This window comes from Neoarius graeffei, chromosome 21 (assembly GCF_027579695.1).
Source record: "Neoarius graeffei isolate fNeoGra1 chromosome 21, fNeoGra1.pri, whole genome shotgun sequence".
Taxonomy (NCBI): domain Eukaryota; kingdom Metazoa; phylum Chordata; class Actinopteri; order Siluriformes; family Ariidae; genus Neoarius; species Neoarius graeffei.
Genome location: NC_083589.1, coordinates 48,539,684 through 48,564,533, shown reverse-complemented (window position 1 = coordinate 48,564,533; position 24,850 = coordinate 48,539,684). Strand labels below are relative to the sequence as shown.

The window sequence follows — 24,850 nt, the reverse complement described above, 5'->3', positions numbered from 1 at the left end:
TATAAATTTGGAAATGTAGCAGCCTCTCTTTATAATGTACAGACTAATGGGCTATTCAAAGTTTCAAATGTGCCATTCATCCAGTACCAAAGGACAAATATTGTAAGTGTCATGAGTAATCATCATCTCATTAAATCAGTTAGGATAATAGTTATCCTGAACTGACAAGCTATAGATACGAATGTCCTGCCTTCATCTTTATTTCTCAGCTAATCTTTTTATGGATAATAATTCTGCCAGTTTTAAAGAATTATAGCCTTACAGTGAGAAACGAGTTATCACACTTCCATCCATATTAGTGTCTGTCTCACTACTGGCAGCATCTGAACACAAGCTTCATTGTTGCTCTTTACTTGATTTGTCTCTGCTTTTACATCAGTGAGGAAATCGCTGATTGATTCGTTGAGCCTGCACTGTTATCTGTACGGTGTGTAAGCACTCATCTGTTTTGGCGATGTGACAGCACAGGTGTACTGGGGATATTCTAATAGCTGATGCCTGTCTATATTTATTAAAAAAAAAAACTGTTTATGGGTTCATTTTAAGATTTCATGAAGTGCTGTAGCACTGTTATTTCCTGCTCTTCTCTATAGGGGTGTTCACACAGCAAGTTTTACTCCGGTGTAGCACCGGGGCTGCCCCGGTAGAGCGCTCACACGGTACAAAGTTATACCGGTGTAGCCCCTGAAAGCTGCTTAAACTGGTGCAAATCTAACCCTGCTCGGGAGGTGGTTTAAGAAATTTACTCCGGAGTAAATGCTAGTTTGTGGGGCAGTACCGATATAAAATGGGACGTCTGAACGCTACAGGGGTAGACTCGCTACGCCTGAGGAGAGTTGATTACATACAGGCATTGTATAATTTGCATCCTGGTATTTTGCACTTCCAAAATGGCGAATATCAACAACAACAGAGCTGCGTGTCTTCCAGTGTTGCCAGATTGGGCGGTTTTAAGTGCATTTTGGTGGATTTGAACATACTTTGGGCTGGAAAACATCAGCAGTATCTGGCAACACTGGTGTCTTCATCCACGTTGTTTTCCCGGCGCTTGGTGATGCCATGACAACCGGGAAAAGGAAGTACATTTTCACGCATGCGCATATTTCATTTCCGCATTATTACTATCGTATAGCACGGTCGCAAAAAATGCCGTGTGAACGCAAGTGGGGCTGCACCGGTGCTAACACGCTTCTCTCTAGTAAGCAGGTTTGTGACGTGTGAACGCTTTACAAAATTTAAGATATATCGCAACAAAATACATCGGTGCAGCATCGATGCAAATATGTGCCGTGTGAACACGCCTTATTCCTACAAGATTTGCTGATGATAATAGAATAGCTTCCAGGGAATGCGAACCTGTTATGAAGTGGTGAACAGTCTTAAAGGGAGAGCAAAATAGTCCAGTCAACAGTCTCAAAACCTGTCCTGTAATGTTTTGACACTATTTTACAGGGCTCAAGGCGCACACCGCTCTGGGATCTGTTCGATGAGCGGGCAAGCAACGACTCCTTGGACAACGACGATGAGGAGATGGTAACGTTCGAGCTGAGCGAGATGCTCCTTATGCTTCTGGCAGCAGGAACCGATGATGACATCACCGACTCTGAAGACGATTGGGACTTGTTTCACGAGGAGCTGGACGATTACTATGAGCTCTACCTATAGCACCCCATGGTTACTCCCTCCTTTGCCTCTCTCCCTCACTAATCTTTCCTGCCACCATCAATTACGCCTCACCCCCCTCCCCTTACTAGAAGCTAGACTGTGTGAGTGATGGACAGTAGCTTATATTTGTCCCTGTGTTGTGGCAGTGCCTTTCAGCAGGCCGTTAAACATATAAATTCAGTTCAAAGTAAAATGAATTCTATATATATCTATCTATATAAAAATCAGATTTAAAAAAAAAAAGGGGGAACAGGTGTGCGCGCCTGGGCTAAAGCCTTTCTAGAAAACCTCTTCAGTTCTGTGTTTGTGTGTACATTATGTACTAAAGGAAAAAAAACATAAAAATAGAAAAAAATTACAAAGCTTAAAATGATAAAAAAGACACTAAGTTATACATGTAAAAACAAAAAATTGGAATGATATTGATAATAAATCTTAATGATTTTATTCTGAAGTCTAGGTTTGACTTATCTACCCAGGTATAGTCCTGATTAAATGGGACTCGGAGCATACAGCAGCTTTATAAGACTTTACTGTAACTGGTGGTGGCTGTGATGCTTTTCTGGAATATTCTCTCCTCTCATGCACTGATTCTGGGTTGGTGTTGGTGAGCTTCCTTGATGTCAAATGCACACATGCACTCTTAACGTTTATAAAAACAACTCGTCACTGAACCTTGTTCTTGTGTTCTCTCTCTCTCTCTCTCTCTCTCTCTCTCTCTCTCACACACTCACATTATTTCTCCTCCAATTCTCTCTAATTGGCCTAGTCAGGTCAGTTTTTAAACCTACCTGAAGTGTACAGGAAATAACCACCTGTGGTATCAAATACAGTCTCTCCTCAGAACTGAGTGTAGCGATACTCTTTGTGAAATTGGACTCCCGAAAGCAGACTTAAATGCATTCAAATACGAAGCTGAGTGTTTCATCACTTTAACTGTCTCTAAATTGTAGGTTTGTTTTGCTTCAGTATTGCATATTAAGCTCGGCTGTCAGTAGCCAATCCACAAACACCCAGTTGTTATTCGGTTCTTGTTGAACTTAATTAAAATTGCATATGTTTATACTGATGTGCTTGTTTTCTATGGTCCAGAACCATCAAACATAACTTGAAAATTAAAGTTTATTATCACAGTATTAGTGTGTCTCCTTTTATTTTTTACTTTTTTTTTTTTTTTGCCCCCCTTTGGGGTTTTGTGTTTGAAATGTGCATTCATAACTGCACAAAAAATTTACAGGTGTTTTTATCATGATCGCAAGTATCAAAAATGAGCAAATGGTGTATTTTTAGAATATTAATAAATGTATAGGTGTAGTGGTTAGCGCTGTCGCCTCACAGCAAGAAGGTCCGGGTTCGAGCCCCGTGGCCGGCGAGGGCCTTTCTGTGCAGAGTTTGCATGTTCTCCCCGTGTCCGCGTGGGTTTCCTCCGGGTGCTCCGGTTTCCCCCACAGTCCAAAGACATGCAGGTTAGGTTAACTGGTGACTCTAAATTGACCGTAGGTGTGAATGGTTGTTTGTGTCGGCCCTGTGATGACCTGGCGACTTGTCCAGGGTGTACCCCGCCTTTCACCCGTAGTCAGCTGGGATAGGCTCCGGCTTGCCTGCGACCCTGTAGAACAGAATAGATAAAGCGGCTAGAGATAATGAGATGAATAAATATATATTATTTACCAGCTTAAGGTCTGTCTGTATCGTGAAATACCGTGACCGAGGTCATGTAAATACCAACCGAGGCCTCTGGTCCGACCTTAAACTGGTAAATAATATATATACCAAATTCTAACAGAAAATGAGGGCGCCCGAAAGGGAACCCGTATTTAGAACAAACCTGCTACAAGCTCGTTTTTGGCCTTCTCCTGAAATGTTTTTTAATTTTGTCTTCATCAGGGTAGTAAAATTCGCTTTCGCTGTGAACTGTCGTTATCGCTATCCATGCTGTAAAATTAACGCTATTATACTGAGAAATGCAAAAATAAATGTTGACAAAAAATTGCTACTGTTTATGAATGAACGAGTCGCCAAGGGTCCGTAACCGGGGTCCATATCGTAGGATTCCGGACCGCTCGCGAGCCAATCAAAGTGCACGATTTGATGGAAACGGGACCGTGAAAAAAGAAGACTTATTGCTTTCCAAATGAATAGAATATTTCTATTATGTGGCAACTTGTATTCCTTCCCCTTTCGTTTATAACTACCTCCAGCTTCATATCTTCTGGATATTCTCAAATCTTGGGTTCATCTACATCCCAGGTTCTCTGAGACGGCTCTTAGAATCTTTGGAGAGTGCACGGCTGGCTTGTTTTGCTCATTTCTTCAAGCCAGAGTGAAACTATTTTCTGTTTATTTTGCAGTAGGGTTTGGATTGTGATCTTATGACAAAAATATGCCTTCATCTTGGAATTATTTTTGGCAAATATGTTTTAAAATAGGATAAAATGAATAAGGGGTTTGAACTTTTCATTCAACATTTTTTAACACCATTTTAAACAGCTAGGGTCATGGGCGTAGAATTGGGTACGGACAGTATGGACGTGTCCCTACCAATATGAAACGACGGTTGATATGTCCCTACCAATAGTACTGATTGAAAAAAAAAAAATCACGCTCTGTGCGCGGTACGCAAACGGTTCCTGTAGGTTTCCACTGGGCGAAACACCATGCAAAATTCACTCATGAATATTCACTCTGGGGGTGTGGTTGTGAAAACAGCAAGCAATTTTGGCTACCGTGTCAATTAGCAAATGCAGTTGCAGTGCAGTGACTAGCTGCTAGCTAGCAAACTGTCCTTGAGGAATGTAACGTTAGATTAGCTTGTAAAATGAATCCGTTAACAACAGTTCGTATTCAGTGTGTGACAACGACCAATGTACGAATATGACTGTTTGTTTTCTAAGTTTGTGTGGCATGTAAATAACAATCCGACTTGATACTTATTCGCTTGTAAAACACATTTGCAAATTGGTAGAATGAGTTAATCATCACATGCAAGATTTGCAATTAATCAAATGAATTGCTTATTATTCATGAACTACTACAGTTCTGAACTTCAAATTTTACAAGTCTGGACTTTGGAGAGATGATGGATACTCTTTTGGTGGAACACAATGGAGCAAAAATATTGTGACCCTCTAATGTTGGCCTGAAGTTGGTGCCACTGGGGGTTGGCATTGGGTTTATGTCTCCACCAATGTTAATACCAAACCTACGCCCTTAGCTACAACGTTGTTTGTTGTTGTGAACAAGCAAGTCGCCAAAGGTCCATAACCGGGGTCCGTATTATAGGATTCCGGACCGCTCGCGAGCCAATCAGAGCACACGATTTGATGTAAACCGGACCACGAAAAAAATACGATGTATTGCTTTCCAAATGAATAGAATATTTCTATTATGTAGCAACTTGTATTCCCTCCCCTTTCGTTTATAACTACCTCCAGCTTCATATCTTCTGGATATTCTCAAATCTTGGGTTCATCTACATCCCAGGTTCTCTGAGACGGCTCTTAGAATCTTTGGAGAGTGCACGTCTGGCTTGTTTTGCTCATTTCTTCATGTGAGTGAGAAAGCCAGAGAGAAACTATTTTCTGTTTATTTTGCAGTAGGGTTTGGATTGTGATCTTATGACAAAAATATGCCTTCATCTTGGCCATATGCCATGTTTGGCAGATACAATTTGAAATTAGATATCTAGATAGATAGATAGATAGATAGATTGATTATTAATCCCAGAGGGAAATTCAAGGGTATCCGGTAACATTTCCGCATTGCACAAGATCAATACAAAAACGAAATATGGCATTATACGTATAAAAAAACAAAATACCAAAAGAAATAAAACATTACCAATAAGAGCAAGTAATAAAATATACAGCTCTCCGTGTTGGAGGAAGTGAGGTAGTGCAGTTGGCAGTAACCAGTCACAGTGCAAATAAGCATGTAATGAGCAGTGCAAATACTTTGTGGAGAGTTACATAAATGTGCAGTGTGTTTAGTGGTATATGGTAGATGAAAAGCATAGTATATTACATGATGGGCATAATTAAAGTATATATCAGTACATATAGTGTGATAGTATAAAATATATAATATTAAGAAGAAGAAACCTTTGTCACATGCACACTTCAAGCACAGTGAAATTCATCCTCTGCATTTAACCCATCTGAAGCAGTGAACACACACACGCACGCACACACCCAGAGCAGTGGGCAGCCACACCACAGCACCCAGGGAGCAGTCAGGGGTTAGGTACCTTGCTCAAGGGCACTTCAGCCCAAGGCCGCCCCGCGCCAACCTAACTGCATGTCTTTTGGACTGTGGGGGAAACAGCTGGGTTTGAACCCGGAACCTTCTTGCTGTGAGGCGACCGTGCTAACCACTATAAGATAGTAAATATTAAGTTAGTGGGCGGCATTGGTGGTGTAGTGGTTAGCGCTGTCGCCTCACAGCAAGAAGGTCCGGGTTCGAGCCTCGTGGCCGGCGAGGGCCTTTCTGTGCGGAGTTTGCATGTTCTCCCCGTGTCCGCGTGGGTTTCCTCCGGGTGCTCCGGTTTCCTCCACAGTCCAAAGACATGCAGGTTAGGTTAACTGGTGACTCTAAATTGACCGTAGGTGTGAATGGTTGTGTGTGTCAGCCCTGTGATGACCTGGCGACTTGTCCAGGGTGTACCCCGCCTTTCGCCCGTAGTCAGCTGGGATAGGCTCCAGCTTGCCTGCGACCCTGTAGAACAGAATAGATAAAGCGGCTGGAGATGATGAGATGAGATGAATACATATATATTATTTACCAGCTTAAGGTCGGTCCGTATCGTGAAATACCGTGACTGAGGTCATGAAAATACTGACCGAGGCCTCTGGTCCGACCTTAAACTGGTAAATAATATATGTACTAAATTCTAACAGAAAATGAGAGCGCCCGAAAGGGAACCCGTATTTAGAACAAACCTGCTACAAGCTCGTTTTCGGCTTTCTCCTCTCCTGAAATGTTTTTTTTTTTTAATTTTGTCTTCATCAGGGTAGTAAAATTCGCTTTCGCTGTGAACACTGTCGTTATCGCTATCCATGCTGTAAAATTAACGCTATTATACTGAAAAATGCAAAAATAAATGTTGACAAAAAATTGCTACTGTTTGTTATGAACGAACGAGTCGCCGAAGGTCCATAACCGGGGTCCGTATCGTAGGATTCCGGACAGCTTGCGAGCCAATCAAAGTGCACGATTTGATGGAAACAGGACCGCGAAAAAAAATAAGGGTTTCCTCCGGGTGCTCCGGTTTCCCCCACAGTCCAAAGACATGCAGGTTAGAGGTAATGAGATCGGTGTATACCCGTCTATGTAAGCAGCAGAGAAGTGCAACTAGTCCTGAGTACAGCTGAACAGTCTAATGGATGCTCAAATGAATAAGGGCTTCGAACTTTTTAACCAGCTAGGGTTGATGGGGGGAAAGACTGCGGATTTTACAGAAATCTTTAAACGGCTTGATGATTTAGTTGTAATGCAGAGCAGAAAAACCCTATCCATCAGGACGCTCCAGGTCCATTCTAAGGCGCTCCATAACGGGATTTCTGCGCCATTGTGCGCGCCTGGGACTGCGCAGGACACCGGAGCCGCAAAACGGGCGAGGAAGCAGAACGGGCAGGAATACGATGATCGCGGACATCCGTAAAGCGAACTCCGTGGCCAGCTGTGTTCGAGCCGAAGCGGCGATCTACCCAGACTCCCCGGTATCCTCGGCACCGGAGAACGGCCAGCTTCTCCTGCGCAGCAGCGCGTGCACGAGAGGCACGAGCACGAGCGCGTCCAGCACCAACGCAGACCGAGGCAGCACGGACAGCGCCTCCGCGGCGTCTCGCGCCATGACCTCTGGGTGCGAATTCCCGGCGTCTGCACCGCCCTTCGTCGCGCGCTCCGCCAAGAACCTTTTCTACAAGCTGCTGTGCTTCGGCTTGCTCGTGCTGCAGGGCGGCATCCTGGACTTCTACCTCATAGCGTTCACCGACCTCTACTGGTGCTCATGGATCGCCACGGACCTCGTGGTGGTCTCCGGCTGGGCCATCTTCTTCGTCCGGAACGCTCGGAGCAAGCGCGAGCGAGCGTGCGGGTTCCGCCAGAAGAGCTCGCTGTTCGGTTGTCACCTGGGCGAGTTCGCGTTCGCGCACCTCGCGTGGCTGGTCTACGTGATCGCGTGCGCGCCCAAGGTGGCGCTCGTTCTTCAGACGTCCATCCTGGAGCTGGTGGCGCGCGAAGTGCCGCTGGGCGCAGCCGGCTTTGAGGCCACCGCGCTGCTCGCTGCGCCGCTGCTCTTCTGCCTCATTAACTCGCTGGTGGAGGATCCGCACGGCGCGCCGCGCTACCATTCGCAGAGCTGCTTCGTGAGCACATGCGTGGACGTGCTGGATAGCTTCACGCTTGTCGATTTGCTGCTTGTGCAGAACGAGATCCCGAACAACGCGTACCTGAAGTACGGTGTGATGGCGGCCTACCTGGTGGCCCTGGCCGTGCCGGTGCTCTGGCTCTACGAGCTTTCCGCTGCGTCGCGGATGCGCTGCCGCTGGATGTGCGCGCGGTTCCTGAGCGGCGTGCTGCTCGACGCGCCTCTGCTCGCTGTCAGATGCCTGCTCGTACTGCTCTACGGCATGCCCGTGCCACTTTTCATGTTCAAGAACGTCTTTTTCTTAGCGTGCAAGTGCCTGGAGTTGGTCGAGCAGTGCGCCAGTCTGAGGAGCGCGCGCAAACTGGCGCGCAGAGGAGACCCGGCGCAATTCTCCCACTGCGTCTCAGAGAACGACATGTGTCCGCGTGGCTACGTCAACACACTGGCTGTCAACACCCAGCCCTGAAAAAAAAAAAAAAAAGGGGACTCGGATTTACAGTATATTCCCAAGAACTCACCATATAACCAGCCTTACAAAACGCCGTCGCAAGACCAACAGGTGCTACAACCAAACACATCAACATGGCCCTGAAAAAGGCACAATTTCAAATGGCGGCCGCCCCTCCTTCCTTCCCTCCCTATACGGTCCAAGTGTTTACAAGGGTGTGAAATAATCCCTTTTAGACATCCTCATCGGATCTGTCTGCAGGTCCCAGAAAGCTCGAGTCCCTTACTGAAACTTGAGGAGCTGTGAGTCAGCATGGCTTGGGCACCTTGGCATTTACCTTGTTAGCCAGTAGCCAAACCTAACAGTGTTTCTTTCGAAGATCATATTCAAGGAAAACTCCACCCTTGAAATATTTGTGATGTGCTGATAATTTGTTGTTTGGTGCTGGTTTTTTTTCCTTCTTCTTCTTCTTCTTCTGAACATTTAATAGTACTGTGTCTCTCTGAAGAAGTCACGGGGGGATATTGATAAGGTGGTTAAAATGGCAATTAATGGAACATTTTCATAAATCTCAAACATACATGCTAACCCGGGGGTGGCACGGTGGTGTAGTGGTTAGCACTGTCGCCTCACAGCAAGAAGGTCCGGGTTCGAGCCCCGTGGCCGGCGAGGGCCTTTCTGTGCGGAGTTTGCATGTTCTCCCCGTGTCCGCGTGGGTTTCCTCTGGGTGCTCCGGTTTCCCCTACAGTCCAAAGACATGCAGGTTAGGTTAACTGGTGACTCTAAATTGACCGTAGGTGTGAATGTGAGTGTGAATGGTTGTCTGTGTCTATGTGTCAGCCCTGTGATGACCTGGCGACTTGTCCAGGGTGTACCCCGCCTTTCGCCCGTAGTCAGCTGGGATAGGCTCCAGCTTGCCTGCGACCCTGTAGAAGGATAAAGCTGCTAGAGATAATGAGATGAGATGAGATAATGAGATGAGCACAAGCTTCTTTTCTCACTCAGCATTTTACAGAAATGTTCTTCTGAACATTTAGTAGTTCTGTGTCTCTCTGAAGAAGTCACAGGGGGTGGGGGATATTGATAAGGTGGTTAAAATGGCAATTAATGGAACATTTTCATAAATCTCAAACATACATGATAACTCAGATTTTGCCGTTCAGAAAAAAAAAACCCACACAGCACAAGCTTCTTTTCTCACTCAGCATTTTACAGCGTCATATTAATGATAAATCCAACAGATAAGTAGGCCGAGTGAAGACACTAAATGTTCGGCTCAAAATCCCAGAATGCAATGTAGCTACATGACAAAGTTGCGCCGGATTTCATCAGAGACTCAACTCGGCTTGTTAAAAATCTACGAGATGATGAACGTGATGACGTCGGCAGCAGTGTTAGCTTGAAAGTTGAAGATTCGGAACAGTAGCCTGTCTGATTGACATGTCGATGAAATAAGTTTAAACCAAAATTCCAACTATGAATATCATCATAAAATACATTTTTTGCATCATTGAAAATCACATACGGTCATTCAGGGTGGATTTTTCCTTTAATTGTTGACGCTTGATCTAAAAGCTAACATAAGCTGACCTGAAAGGATTTCTTAACGGAACCTTGTATTCATAGAAGTTCGTAATCTGCACTGTAAACTCTAGCTAGCTAACCTACACTACCCTGACAGGACTTTGGAGGGGATTTACTAATATCCATAAGTGTGGTATTCATAGTCTTCACTGCCAATACTAGCTAGCTGGCTAATAAGCTTACTTGACAGGATATCTGACTGACTAAATCATAAAGTCCTCCTAGTTCTTGAGGTGCATGTCTGTGAGTTCAAATATAGCCTCAAGGACGTGTCCACTCTTCTGAGATTTGCAGATAGATCCCATTCTCTACCCATGGTTGATATTGGATGTTTGAGATTCAGCACAGAAGTCAGTGTAATATCTATTTTATTATGGCTTTTTTTATTCTGATATCTTTTGAACCTCATGGCATACCATTTTAAAACCAACTGCAAATGATAGACAGATAATATTGTGAAAATGAGTTGTTTGGTTTCCATATTCCATGGCAGATTAGCAAAGAAAGCTCTAGCTCCAGAGGCACCGATGATCTCTACTACTTCCTTTAAGCTTTATTTTTTTCCATGCCTCTCTACACATTTAATAAAAGGTTGTATATGACAGGATAAGATGAAACAACGGTTATCCATGGTAAACAAGCTTTTCTTCCATTTTTGTGTATCAAGCTGTAAATAGGAACTAAAAGTTGTGAGTGGGGAAGTAAAAAATGTCGGACCACACACACCATAAAATTGGTCTGAGTAATCGTTCAAGCCAATCGTTTGGATTTCTTTCTTTTTCTTTACTGCATACCTAATCTGCATAGAACTGAGAAAATCACAACTGAAATCTTCCTTGCTTAAGAAAAGCTAACACAAACGATGTATTACATCCAAAGGTTGTGCATCATTATTGTCACCGGGTTGCACACTTTGCAGTTGGTTTTAATATTGTATGTCTTACAGTTCAAACAATATTGGAATTCCAAAGGTAAAACAAACTCTCTATTATTCTACAGCCATAGTCCAGAGATTGTGCATCATTACTGCCATCTAACTGCAACCTTTATATAGTGCTTAAATAAAGATGTATTGATTGCTTCATCTTATTCTATTATGTATGGCACTTTGAAGTCGGTCCCTAATTAGTATCACTGACCTTTTGGCGCAGATATGAAACATCTAGTATCAAGCTAACTTCATGTCATTAGCCAAGTCCAATAGAAAGGTATATTGGAAGTGAGCCAAATTCGACTCCTCTTCCCACAACTTCACCAGTTATAAACCCTCTCCGGTGTGTGTTCACAATCCCGATGGTCATTAGTGATGCGTGACTCGTGGTGTTTTTGATTTGCACTTGTATTGTGAGGCACTTTAATGAAACTATTGAAAATGTATTCATATTAATAATGGACTGTCACAAATGTGCTGTTAAAAAGACTAAAACGCATCTATTACCGACACAACATTACTGACAGGGTAGTACATATCTGATCACTAGCTGTAGGATAATGCTCAATAACACAAGCTCAGTCTTACTGATTGTGAAAAAAAAAACACCTCTGTTTTTCATCGCAGTTTAGGCAAACACTACAGGTAAAGAGGATTTTTTTATTTATCAAAACTTTGCAAAGTATTCTTCTTACAGCTGTTTTTGCATTAGCACTTTTCAGAAATGTACATTTATATATGCAGATGAGGCATTTTATAATAAAATATACGTAATGTTGCATACTAATGAAAGCCTTAACTTTAGAATTCAAGTATTAATTTTACTGTGGAGACAGTTTTTTTGACTGAAAAGTTTGTTTAATTAAGTACACTTACCATACACTTTTTTCCCCCCCATTTTCAGTATAAATTCTGACAAAAATTCAACAGTAATCAGCAACAGTTTTAAAAATACACAATGTGATTTCATATGCTTCTACTCGAGTCAATAAGTTTCAGATAATGTGGCAGTGAGTGGATAAAAACAGTGAAGTAAACAAACAATTAATACATTTTAAGTGAATGTTGTATATATAATTTATACAAAAGATTTTTGGGCGAAATAACTGTTGTGCCCAAAATTGTCCTTTCTACCTGTAGTGTCTTGCCTTAAGAATTTGAGTCAGTTAAAGGTAGACTGCCTTTCAGATTTTTTCAAGCATAGGTCAAGAAAATAATTTTCCCCGACACCCAATAATTTTTGTTTAGTGGACTGAAAGCTGCTGAATTCGAATCACAGACTTCCAATTTTATGAGTTTTTTTTTAACAGAACAATTAATGAATTTAAAGCCACGTGGCCCTAAATTCTCCACTATGTTTTTCTCCTTCACAATGACCCAATTCAAGATACTACGTCATGCATCACGTGCTGGGCTTTCCCCATTCACGCAAGGCATTGTGGGATACAAATTTGAAACAGGAGAGAAAAATGGAGGACGTGAGTGTGCAAATGAGACATGAAAGACCGACTACAGTAACGGAAAGCGAGAAGAAAAGACGTTATGTTATATACAAAGGAAAGGAAACGCAGGACCAAACTAATAAACATCGGCGGTCAGTGAGCACCTCAGTGTGATCAGCTGTACATTTAGCGACAGAATGATGGAACTGTCAGTGCACGGTCAAGGTAAACCTGTAGATGGCAGTAATGCAACACTATGGATGCCAGCTGCCGTAAAACCCAAAAGAAGGTAAACCTGCGCATGCGCACACGGACTTCCTCTGTCTGCCTGACTGCGCAAAGCGATTGATTTCATGCACATTATTTGCACAGGAATCCCCTCAAATTAAATAACTTCCTAGCCACCGAATGGCCTTATACTTTGTGCGCTATTACAGAACTACTGTATCACAATGACCAAATTTCAGAGGGAACGAAATTTCACAAATTTTATGAAATCGAAAGGCCGTCTAGCTTTAAGAGGAAGTGCTAAATTGGCAGTAATTTTTTTTTCCAGTGCAGAATTGCAAAAGTTTAGTCAGGAGAATGAAATTAATACATTCAGAGAACTAATCTGATGCTCAAAACACAGGCCAAATTATGATACCCCAAAACATGGGTGGCATGGTGGTGTAGCGTTTAGCATTGTCGCCTCACAGCAAGAAGGTTCTGGGTTCAAACTTCACGGCTGACGGGGGGGCCTTTCTGTGTGGAGTGTCTGCGTGGGTTTCTTCTGGTTTCCCCCACAGTTCAAAGACATGCAGATTAGGTACAATGGGGCCACTGTAATTGGCACAAGCTGGAGTGGCTCCCAGCTGTAATATATTTCACTATGGCAAAGCTAAATAAATTAAATCAAAATGGTAGATTATCTTTGCCTGCTGGGTACATGCTAGTAGAAAGCAAACAATTTCTCAATTACCGTTATTAATGCTATATTGCAGACAGGCTGGTGTTTTTTTCAAGAAAATAACAATAGTAAGGCCCTTAGAAAATCGTAAACATTTACCGATCAATTTAGTCTCGTAAGAAGGAAAGTGTAATATACTATAACTGAATATCTGGCATGATGATGAATACCTATTTAATCTGTGTTTTGGCAGCTGACTATCCGATCAGACCAAGCTGAATGTTTCAGCAGGGTTGTATCTTTGGATGAGCCAAAAGAATCAAATCATGTATTCAGTAGAACAGTAGGTTGAGGACCTCTCTCTGATGAACCACAGCAGGACAGACAGCATGGATCTAAGCACTGAATTTCGACGATTAGCGTGTTATTAGTGTCATTGCGTACCTCACATTTAGACTCCCAGGTGTCAACTTGTGGAAAAGTGTCAGTAATAGGTGCTATGCGGTTAGTGGCTTATTTTCTTTATTATATATACAACATTTAATAGATATCATTGAACTAATGTGAAGTAGACATTGTCTCCCAGTCGTTGAGCAGTCAGACACATTGTCTCTGGATGTATTTAAATGCACTTGTGAAAAAGGTGTAAACTGTTAAGGACTTGGTGTATATTTCAAATGAAAATGTGTTCTTTTTATTCAAAATGTCAACAGAGGATACGTTATGAAAGAAGTACTGCATTAATTGTGTACAGTATGGGCCTGGGATGATCGCTAATACCTTTGGTCATAACGACGTACCTGTTAACGCTTGGCGAATATCACAAAGTGAGGAAATATGTAGCCCGTCTTTAGATTTCATAGCCGCACAGGAGTGGCCTCAGCACAGCAACTGTATTTCATTAGTCTCCAGCTCGGCTACCTCTCTGCTTGACCTCAAAATGCTGACAACGTACTTCAAAATGTTCAGTTTAAGACGCATAGGTCATTGACAGGAAATACAAGTAGACCTGATGAGAGAAATGGAAAACCCCCATGCGTTTCTAACCCTTCGTCATACTCCTTTATTTACATTTCTTTAAAAACCCGTTTGGTTAGTCTACAGGTTCAGTTAGATTTAGATAATGACAAGCATTTCAATGACGAGGAAGCGTATTAGCTGGTATACACAAACAGCGGTGGAATCTTGCTTAGTAGGAGCGTAAAGAACGTTAACGGGAAGTTTAATATGCAGGCCGAAAGTGCATTATCAAAAATGGGATTTTTGTGCCTCACCGTGCAGTGAGAATACGTTTATAATACAAATGTACTCCATGTTTGAATATGTGTATGTCAGAAAAATAACACGCATGTAAAAATTTCATGCTGACTTATACTTGTGTGTACACTTTCAAATGTTATACAGAAGTCCTTCTTTTTTGCACTATAAAATCCTGACATCACCTTGTTGGAAAATGAAATGGTAGAATTTTATTAGCAAATCTTAGACCTGGACTAGTCGGACAGGTCGACAATTTTGTTTGATATGTTTACAGTAAATTCCAGTAAAAGAAGCACACAACAAAGACAACCAAAGAATGCAGTTTTTATTTTCATTTGCAGTTAATAATAAATATAGTATTACATTTAAAGCCCCATCTGATGGAGATCCATTAATCTGATTATAAAAATCTACTTGTGAGAAGACTGAGAAACGAATAATCTTCGTACATGTACCGGTATTTGTTTTTACATGAAAAGTTGTTTATAGTGCAATGCATGCAATGGTAAAGAAATCAGTATATTGTAAATTACAGCTTGTAGATTCCCTGTGATGAAGAAAACCCATTTTAACCAAAAAGGTTATGTGCAATATTAAATGTAAAACCTGTTTAAATGGAAATTACTGGGCAGATGTCAATATGTCTGTTAAAATGTGTCACTAAAAATGTTGATTTTTTTTTTGTTGTTATCAAGCAAACAACAGTTCACAGGTTTCAGATAATTGTCACTTGTACATAAGAAAATAATAAAAAACATCTCTTACAAAATATGTGGCTTTTCGCTGGTTTCTTGTTGAGGTTTAAAAAGTGAAACCTACAGTAGTAGGTGGATTGGTTCTTTATTTTGCCCATAATTGTGAAGGTGTGTGTACACATGGCACTCTGCAATATACTGGAATCCCATTCGGGTGCATTCCTGGTTCACGCCTAGTGTTCTTGGGTGAGGCTACAGCTGCACCTCCACCCTGACCAGGACAAATGCAATTCGTGGCTTTTTCACAAGAAACGGTTTGTATGTAGGTTGTATTGGAAGTCTCTTTGCCGTAGCGTACCATAATAATCTCAACTCTCCATCGTCTCTGTGCAGAAACCAGACGAGATGGGACTGTTTAGGTATAGGGCTTCCTGCAATTTGGCCAGTGCAGCAAGAGAGGATGGAGGAGGCTCTTCCCTTACCATAGAGTCTCTTGAACTGTATCCTTGATCTGACCATCTAGATTGTCTCTTTCCTGAAGCTTCTTCCACCTGACTCTCATCCATTTCCATTGGCTGGGATGGGTGCATATCCCAAGATGTCTGGAACTGATCATCCACTGAGGGTGGAGGAGCTGTAATATCAACAGATATCAGGGAGACCTGGAGGTTCAGTAGTTTATTTAGGGCCTCTTCTTTATCAATGGGAGGAGATACCTCTGGAGGTGGCCCTCTGTTCACAAATACCTCGTTCCTACTTGATGGTAAAGGTTCCCGTAGTGCAGGTTCAACTAAAAGGCAGGGATGGTTCTCTGAATCTGCTTGGCATACCCCATTTTTGTGGATACCAAGTGGGGGTTCTACGTCTGGATGGAGGGAATATACCTGGTGTGCTGGTTGGATATCTAGAACAGAAGTCTCCTCAAAGTCCACGTTAAGATGTGGTATTTCCGTGGACCATACACTATGGGTCTGGTCCACATGGTGTATTTCCACCTCGCACTCGCATACAGAGGGTCCAATGTTGAGCACAGGCTCACACTGAAGAACCGGTGTTGGACAATCTTTAAGAAAAGGGCTGCTCTCGGCGACTGGAACCTCATCTTCACTGTCTAAGCACTCCTTATCAAACCAGTCCGGATTCTCTAACTGGTAAGCCTGGAAGGTTTCAATAGCATCCCTCAAAGCTTTGCCTGAAGGGCAGTTGATATAGTCATCGATGCCAATGCCCTTAATTGTGTGCACCTTCCCCTTCTGATATTTCTCCAGATCCAGGATCCGAAAGAAGAGCTCTTCAAAGTGCTTCATTAGCTTGTACTTGACCGCCACGTCAAACATCGAGGGCACATCACATTCGCCACCGATATCCTCAAAATATGCGACCAAGTACTTTCCATAAGAGGCGGGCCGCTGCATGTCGGGTGTAATGAGCTGCAGGGCGAGTGTCAGCATGTCCCCCATTGGTGAGCAAACATCCTCACGTAAGAGGACTCGAGGTCCACCACACATGGCCCCCCACTTGGCCTGCACTCCTCGTGAGCAGAGGACCAGGACTTTGTCAGAGGATTGCTCTATACGACGCTTTTGTAATTCCGTCCACTGCAAGCGGCCCATGGCTCCAACAGAGGCCGTGTCCAGGAGGTCCAAGTACACCTCGGTACCGCATTTGGCTCTCAAGAAGGCACAGAGCTTCAGCACTATATCAGTATATTTTGGGTGGTCTCTTGAGTATATGATCAGCACGGAATGCTCAGCTTCTGGAGGATCTGAAGTGGGGTCCTCAGGCAGGGTTATTGCTGGACCTGTGATCCAAAGTATAATGTTGACTGGATAATCATATCTGTCAGTAATTTTTTTTTTAAATAATTTGGTAGCATACTTTGTTTACAATAAGCAAATCTCAGAAAGCTACCAGGAATTATTTGACCCTCTCTATTTGAAAATAAAATGATCTCACATTACTTACCCTTCTTCTGCTTCCTGTAGCACAAACAAATGGTACAAATGGCACAAAGACCACAGAATATGACAAACAACCCAGTAAAAACCATCCACAAATTAACTCCAGCTTTACATGGTTGAACTGGGTCTGATTCGAAGGAGAAAAAAAGCATAATCATTACTGTCGGGACCATTCAATTCAAAACAATAACAAAAGATAATAATAAAAGATAACTGATGACTGTATTAGTTACATACCTGGACAGATATTAAAACTCTTTTCCTTCCGTAAGCAGTCATTTCCACAGTTAAAGAAGGGCTGGAGCTACACGTGGAAACATTTACAAATAATATGTGTACTAAAACTTCAATTAAAATATGAACTTGTATATAATAATTGGAGGTATACACTGTGTGCATAATTATTAGGCAAGTGAGTACTCTGACCCTACCATTATTTCTATGCATGTTTTCCAACCGCAAGCTAGATACACTTGAATGCTAATTGGATTTAAGCATTCTCAGGTGGTATTTATTTGTGTAATGAGGGAGGGTGTGACCTAAAGTCATTAATACCCTATATTAAGGTGTGCATAATTATTAGGCAGCTTCTTTATCTCAGGCAAAATGGGCCAAAAAAGAGATTTAACAGACACTGAAAAGACAAAAATTGTAAAATGCCTATCAGAGGGATGCAGCACTCTTGAAATAGCTAAGCTATAGAAATGTGAGCACAAAACAATCAAACGTTTTGTTGCAAATAGTCAACAGGGTCGCAAAAAATGTGTGGAGAAGAAAAGACACAAATTAACCGCAAAAGACTTGAGAAGGATTAAACATGAAGCTACCAGGAACCCATTATCCTCCAGTGCCACAATATTCTAGAACTGCAACCGACCTGGAGTGTCCAGAAGGACAAGGTGTTCGGTGCTCAGAGACATGGCCAAGGTAAGGAAGGCTGAAACACGACCACCACTAAACAAGACTCACAAGTTGAAATGTCAAGATTGGGCCAAGAAATATCTGAAGACAGATTTTCCAAAGGTTTTATGGACGGATGAAATGAGAGTGACTCTGGATAGACCAGATGGATGGGCCCATAGCTGGATAACTAATGGACACAGGGCACTTTGACTCAGACACCAGCAAGGTGGTGGAGGGGTAATGGCATGGGCTGCTATTATTAAGGATGAGCTAGTTTGACCATTTCAGGTTGAAGATGGACTTAACATCAACTCCCAAACCTACTGCCAGTTTCTAAAAGATACATTCTTCAAGCAGTGGTATGGGAAGAAGTCTGCATCATTCAAGAAGGCCATGATTGTTATGCAGAACAATGCACCATCACATGCACCCAAGTACTCCACTGCTTGGCGAGCCCACAAAGGCCTTAAAGATGACAAAGTAATGACATGGCCCCCTTCCTCACCTGACTTAAACCCTATTGAGTACTTGTGGCCCCTTCTTAAGCATGAGATTTACAGCGAGGGAAGACAATACACCACTCTGAATAGCATTTGGGAGGCCATGGTTGCTCCTGCACAAAAAGTTGATCGTCAACAAATCAAAAAACTAACAGACTGGATGGAAGGCTCATGGCAGTTATTGAAAAGAAGGGTGGCTATATTGGTCACTGAATATTTTTGAAATGCTAGAAGTGTTTATTTGTTAATTCTGAGTTGTTTATTTGTTACACTGAAAATTAAAATAAACAAGTGAGATGGGAAACTTTAAGCTTTTCATTTATTTAGTTTTTATTTTATTTTTATTTTCATTTATTTAGTTGCATAATAATTCTGCACACTAAATGTTGCCTACTAATTCTGCACACTTGTATATTCCCCTGAGAAGGCCTAAACTCCCCTTTCCTTTGTTAATCATTCTGGTTTTAGGTTTATTAACAATTTGGATTGACTGAGAGCACTGTATTTGTTCAACGATAAAATTAATCATCAGGAATACAACTTGCCTAATAATTGTGCACACAGTGTATAGCTGATATGTGGTATTGCAAAAGTGCTGGAAAAATACCTGCACTGTGAAACTGCAGCATGTGTGTGGCCAAGCTTCAAGGTCAAATGTGACATTTAGGGATGATCTGTTTTCCTATGCAAAAGAAAAGACAGATTAAAAATTCACCTTAAAACAGGTTTGGATTAATGAGTGTAAAACGTGCATCACTTTACTGCTTTTTGTATTCAAAGTACAAGACTTCCAAAATATATCGGGATTACATGATGGCAATGTGTGAAATGTCTTTCATTTAATTCCTTACCTTACTGAGATTTTTGGTTTTTTTGTCTCGATTGCAAATCACATGGACATTGTAACGCTCAGAATGCTCATCGGTGTTAAAGGTAACAAAAAGTGTACTGTTCTGAGGCCCTGACCTCATCATGGAAATGTTGGGATTCCAGTTTTCTCCTGTGGCACAAGGAGATCAGTAAACATTACACTAGTGGGCAATGGTGCGTGGAAATTATGTGTAACAAAGCAGTGTGATGAAAAAAAAAAATTAATAAAAGTACACATGCATGTGAGTTTGTGTTTTCTTAAGGCAAATAAAGACAGGTGTTCACTCGCCTCTTTCAATACAGATTTGTGTCGACCGCATATCAGGACTTTTACAACCTGTTGTAGAAGATACAAATTTAGAACAGCATTTGGAACCAAATATGAGATTTTTGGGTGAGACTTTCAGCAAGTGCATGTTTAGGAGGATGCGACAAAACAATGCACTTGACAAAACTTTTGGCAGGAGTGGTAAATTCTTTGGTGGTAATTTTTAACTGGTCGTTAAAATACTGATGTGCTTGTATGGTACATTCTCCAGCCAGGTCTAAGACACTTCAATCAAAACTGATAATGGATTCAGACTCAAATTTAAGGCTGAAGTGATATATATATATATTTTTTTTTTTTGCTGGCTGGCAGACTTTGTCTTCGAACACCCTTCCCAGAGAGGCAAAATCATACAGTGTTTTTGTCAAATCTCACTTCCTCTTAAACATACATCCCACACCAAAAAGTCCCACTAAAAGTGAACTTGTGCTTGGAAACACAGCTATTAGAGCTTTTTCAGTGGTAGAATGAACATAGTTTTGTCACAATTGGTCCATTGCTGTTCACTGATAATCACAAGTACAACAATTGAAATGTAATTTTAATTCCTTTTAAAATTATGTAAATTCAAATGCATCATTGAATACAGTGGTTTATTTTTAATTATCATGTGAACTAGAATAAAAATCTGTACTTTGCTGTGAAGGAAAAAAGACGAGAATACAAATGACATAAAAGTGATAAACAGCTTTAATCTTGGTGAAACATTTATTTGCATTAACTTACCTGGGACTTTGATAGTTTTGTTGATGTTGTAACTGGTGTAGTCTACGTTTGGCTTGGGGAGGTTGGAGACTGACACCAGATATGTCTTGCCCGGCTCAACAACCACTTTGTCCAGAGAAAAAGACCACTACAATTCAAAATACCACATCAGAAAATATAATAATAATAATAATAATAATAGAAAATCAATAAGATCAGCCGATTTTCACGGAATCTGCCGAGACTTATCCGGAAGATCCTGAAGGGGTGCGTGATGTCACACATGTAACAAAGATCCTGGTATCAATTTCGTTCCCGTGCGCAGCAGTGGTTAGACTAGTCTCGATATGGAATCAAGTTTTGGAGAGAATACTGATAGTGATTGGGATTCTTATGTGTCGGATGAAAGGGCAGATGATTATTAAGGATATTCCGGAGTAAATGGTTATCTTTTTGAGCCCCCAAGATGAGAAACTGCCAGTTCACGACAGTCCCACTCACTGCCGATAGTGCACCACCAGCTAGAGAGAATTTGAAACACAGATTGGTTTGTGGATTTTTATTCTAAGCTGGCCGCTGCAAAATATAGGGAAAATATTTACACGTACCTCAATAAATGCAGAAACGTAATCTTTAAAACGTACACTTATTCAGTGTAATTATTGAAAGAAAATATGAAGTGGGCGATAATAGGGGACTCGATGAACTGTCCAAATATTCAGATCAAATGTCATTTATTAATTAAATCAGTGGATTTCTTTTTTGCTCCAGTAATTCCCATGTGGTCGTTCTGGTGGTGAGGAACACTTGATGAATCAGATTTATCATCAGTAGGCGACACGAAATCTGCCTGCTTTGTTTGCACAAACCTCACCCACTGTCACTTTAGTGTCATTTCTCAGAAATTTGTGAACTGAATGTCCTGTTATATATATATATATGAGTTTAAACATCCAAACACAGCACTTTCACATCGCTATTTTTGTAAGATTCCAACAACAATATCCAATTTCAGCGAGTAAACAAGCTCAGAGTCAGATGAACCGAAATGACTCAGATAACCAGGATTCCACGTGTGACATCATGCGAAATTAGCCCTGGGGCAAGGCTGCCTTTTTCCGGGATCCGGAAGCCACGATTTATCAATAGTTTTGTGCTTGATAATAAAATAACATCATTTATATTGTTCTTCCCCCTGCTTTATTAATTCATTTTGGTCATTACTAATGATGTATATTCATTTTAAAGCATTACAATGAGGCATTACATTCACTTTAAGGTGTAAATAATGATTTTGTGCCATTTTATGTCTCACCTGTTCACCAAATTGATTTCTCATTGTAGTGATTTTCTCACGAAATATGTAATGGACACAGAAGTGTTCACCGGTACCCTGCGTTGTCACTAAAATCTCGGTTCCCATCAACTGTACAATGCTCCCTGAAAGAAAGATACTTCTTATGAAAAGTTCTACTTCAAAGTCCAGCTAAAATCCAGCAAGGTTGTTATCTAACATGACCTACATTTATTTATTTCAGTTTATTTTATTTTACAAAATACCACAGTCATTGCACCGTATAAATTATCTAATTTCTGAGACGTTTCCTGAACTTCATTTTAATACATTAGTACATAACATACAATTTTAGTACATGCTATGTGGTAGGCAGCTACGTAACTGAAATTACATCCTGGCTCTCTTTTGGTGGATTTTTTTTTTTTTTTGTAATTGTAAAGTGACCTTGGGTCTGAGAAAGGTGCTACACAAGTTGAGCTTAATAATAATAATAATAATAATAATAATAATAATCTTTAATGTCAATCAGAACTAATCACATCTATTCACTTCCGGGAAAATAATACTGTCAATAATTAACAGAATATGTAGATGTAATTCTGACGTCAACCAGGTCTGTTCAACATTGGCTTAGTACTAAAGAAAGACAGGAATCCATATAGTTCAGCACAGAATACATTATCGAATATAGTGTGGTGACTTCAGATACTAACCATCATCCCTTGCTTTCCATTCTGCCACAATTACAGGCACCAAGTCTCCGTTCTCATCCGGTGTGACGTTGACGTGAACGTTCAGATCCACTGGACTGGTCGGAGTAAGAGCCTGTGGTTTCAGCCAGTCTTTATATATACAGTTATCTGGGGAAATAGGAAGTGCTATAGGGTTATTAATAGTTTTAATGAATGTCATTATTAAATTATTACAACAATAATAAATAATTAACAAGTGCCAAAAGGTACTTTTGGAAGGTCCTCACAAGGACAGTAAGACAATCGTGTGTGCGCATGCGTGTGTGTGTGTGTGTGTATGTACAGAAAACACTCACTTATTTGAATCTCACATGGCACCTTCAAAGAAAAGAACAAAAGAAACAACCATTTTCAGGAAAGTGAACAATACTATATGGGTAAACGTGTACTTTCTGTATGTAGGACACATTTGGTACATTATGAACAATATGAATATAACTAACACCTCACAAAACTATTATCTAAGCGTACTTGCCAACTTTGTGTCATTTAAGGTGTTTTGTTATTATTCATGATTACGAAGAAAAAAAAATTCCTGTAGAATGTCAAAGATCTAAAAGCAACAGGAAATTAAATGAGGTCACATGAATACCAAATGTCTTTGTAGTTAATAAAAGAAATAATGATTATAACAGCACATGCTATTATAGTTTTCAGGCCAGTGATTCTAGAAACCCTGAACTCTTCAAGCTGAGTCTGGTTTTGTGCTGAAATTCTAAACACATGATCTACTCACCATTTGGTCGCAGCTCAGAAAGGATCTGTTTGCAATGTACAGACATGACACCTGAGATAGAGAGATGAAAACCAAAGCAGCTGTTAAACACTTCAGAGCCATGGTGCTCTCATGGCAGAGATCAACAATCCTTCAGTGGTTATTTCAGGCTGTTTTCAATCAGCTTCTTTTCTCAGAATGTTCTACTTAGAATCAAATACGGCGTGGAGGGAAAGTAGGCGACACAACTGAGACAAACTTCCTGGATTTTATGCAAATGTGACTTTACTGGAAAGACCTGCCTACATTTTCTTAGAAGAGGTGAAACCGGAAGTAACCTGTTTTTTTTTTTTTTACCTGCGTTGCTATTTTCCTTACAACTTTCACTCCTTTGAGACGCTATTTTTATTTTTTTTAAGTTTCTAAAAACAAACATTTGTTATTTTTCTTAATAAAAACTCGAAGTGTAAGTGCTATCATGACTGTTGTGTGAAACAGGATCACCTGTGAGTTTACAACTCTGAGCTCTGTGTAAAATCTACAGAGCTCAGTCTAACCCTGCTGGAGAGACGAGTAAAGCCATCTGGCCGCCATATTACCACTCCCATCGTGTGGATTTGGCTTATGTGTTAAACCGTGGTATCCGGTCAAATTTACCCCGAGGAAACTACCTCCTGGCTGTTTTCCCTCAAATTTACCCCGAGGAAACTACCTCCTGTCTGTTTTCCCTCAAATTTACCCCGTGAAAACTACCTCCTGTCTGTTTTCCCTCAAATTTACCCCGTGAAAACTACCTCCTGTCTGTTTTCCCTCAAATTTACCCCGTGAAAACTACCTCCTGTCTGTTTTTCCTCAAATTTACCCCGTGAAAACTACCTCCTGGCTGTTTTTCATCAAATTTACCCCGAGAAAACTATCTCCTGGCTGTTTTCCTTCAAATTTACCCCGAGAAAACTACCTCCTGGCTGTTTTTCATCAAATTTACCCTGAGAAAACTATCTCCTGGCTGTTTTTCCTTAAATTTACCCCGAGAAAACTATCTCCTGGCTGTTTTCCCTCAAATTTACCCCGAGAAAACTATCTCCTGGCTGTTTTTCTCAAATTTACTCCGAGAAAACTATCTCCTGGCTCTTTTTCTCAAATTTACCGTGAGAAAACTATCTCCTGGCTGTTTTCCCTCAAATTTACCCCGAGAAAACTATCTCCTGGCTGTTTTCCCTCAAGTTTACCCCAAACTATCTCCTGACTGTTTTTCCTTAAATTTACCCTGAGAAAACTATCTCCTGACTGTTTTTCTCAAATTTACTCCAAGAAAACTATCTCCTGACTGTTTTTCCTTAAATTTACCCCGAGAAAACTATCTCCTGACAGTTTTTCCTTAAATTTACCCTGAGAAAACTATCTCCTGACTGTTTTTCTCAAATTTACTCCAAGAAAACTATCTCCTGGCTGTTTTCCCTCAAATTTACCCCAAACTATCTCCTGACTGTTTTTCCTTAAATTTACCCTGAGAAAACTATCTCCTGACTGTTTTTCTC

The 24,850-nt window shown here is 41.1% G+C and overlaps 3 protein-coding genes across 5 annotated transcripts in view; 2 read left to right on the top strand and 1 right to left on the bottom strand.

The window, feature by feature from the left end:
* The window catches only part of mkrn1 (makorin, ring finger protein, 1), a 63,086-nt gene extending 60,285 nt beyond the window's left edge, over positions 1-2,801 (top strand). For all 3 annotated transcript variants that reach the window (XM_060903293.1, XM_060903292.1, XM_060903291.1), the window contains one exon: positions 1,453-2,801. In XM_060903293.1, coding sequence (XP_060759276.1) covers positions 1,453-1,665 — 213 coding nt within the window. In that variant the 3' untranslated portion in view covers positions 1,666-2,801. The remainder of the gene's footprint in view (positions 1-1,452) is intronic.
* A 4,462-nt stretch (positions 2,802-7,263) lies between these two features.
* On the top strand, positions 7,264-9,306 carry tmem121b (transmembrane protein 121B). The gene has a single exon (XM_060903290.1). It carries the CDS (start codon positions 7,305-7,307, stop codon positions 8,496-8,498), a length of 1,194 nt encoding a protein of 397 aa, XP_060759273.1. The 5' UTR covers positions 7,264-7,304; the 3' UTR covers positions 8,499-9,306.
* A 5,588-nt stretch (positions 9,307-14,894) lies between these two features.
* il17ra1a (interleukin 17 receptor A1a) lies at positions 14,895-23,577 on the bottom strand. The gene is made up of 11 exons (XM_060903289.1): positions 23,334-23,577; positions 22,894-22,915; positions 22,559-22,705; positions 21,864-21,988; positions 20,570-20,696; positions 19,805-19,852; positions 19,497-19,645; positions 19,253-19,327; positions 17,480-17,546; positions 17,247-17,369; positions 14,895-17,082 (listed from the first exon to the last, which is right to left on the bottom strand). Exons 1-11 carry the CDS (start codon positions 23,433-23,435, stop codon positions 15,650-15,652), a joined length of 2,418 nt encoding a protein of 805 aa, XP_060759272.1. The 5' UTR covers positions 23,436-23,577; the 3' UTR covers positions 14,895-15,649.
* Positions 23,578-24,850: the final 1,273 nt, after the last annotated feature.

Bases quoted from the DNA above. Each gene is read 5' to 3' on its own strand.
- tmem121b (XM_060903290.1), top strand. From the start codon at position 7,305: ATGATCGCGGACATCCGTAAAGCGAACTCCGTGGCCAGCTGTGTTCGA.
- il17ra1a (XM_060903289.1), bottom strand. From the start codon at position 23,435: ATGGCTCTGAAGTGTTTAACAGCTGCTTTGGTTTTCATCTCTCTATCT. The intron at 19,328-19,496 runs GTAAGGAATTAA...TCTTTTGCATAG, and splicing joins AAACCAAAAATCTCAGTAAG to GAAAACAGATCATCCCTAAA. The intron at 17,083-17,246 runs GTAAGTAATGTG...TTTGGATCACAG, and splicing joins CTACAGGAAGCAGAAGAAGG to GTCCAGCAATAACCCTGCCT.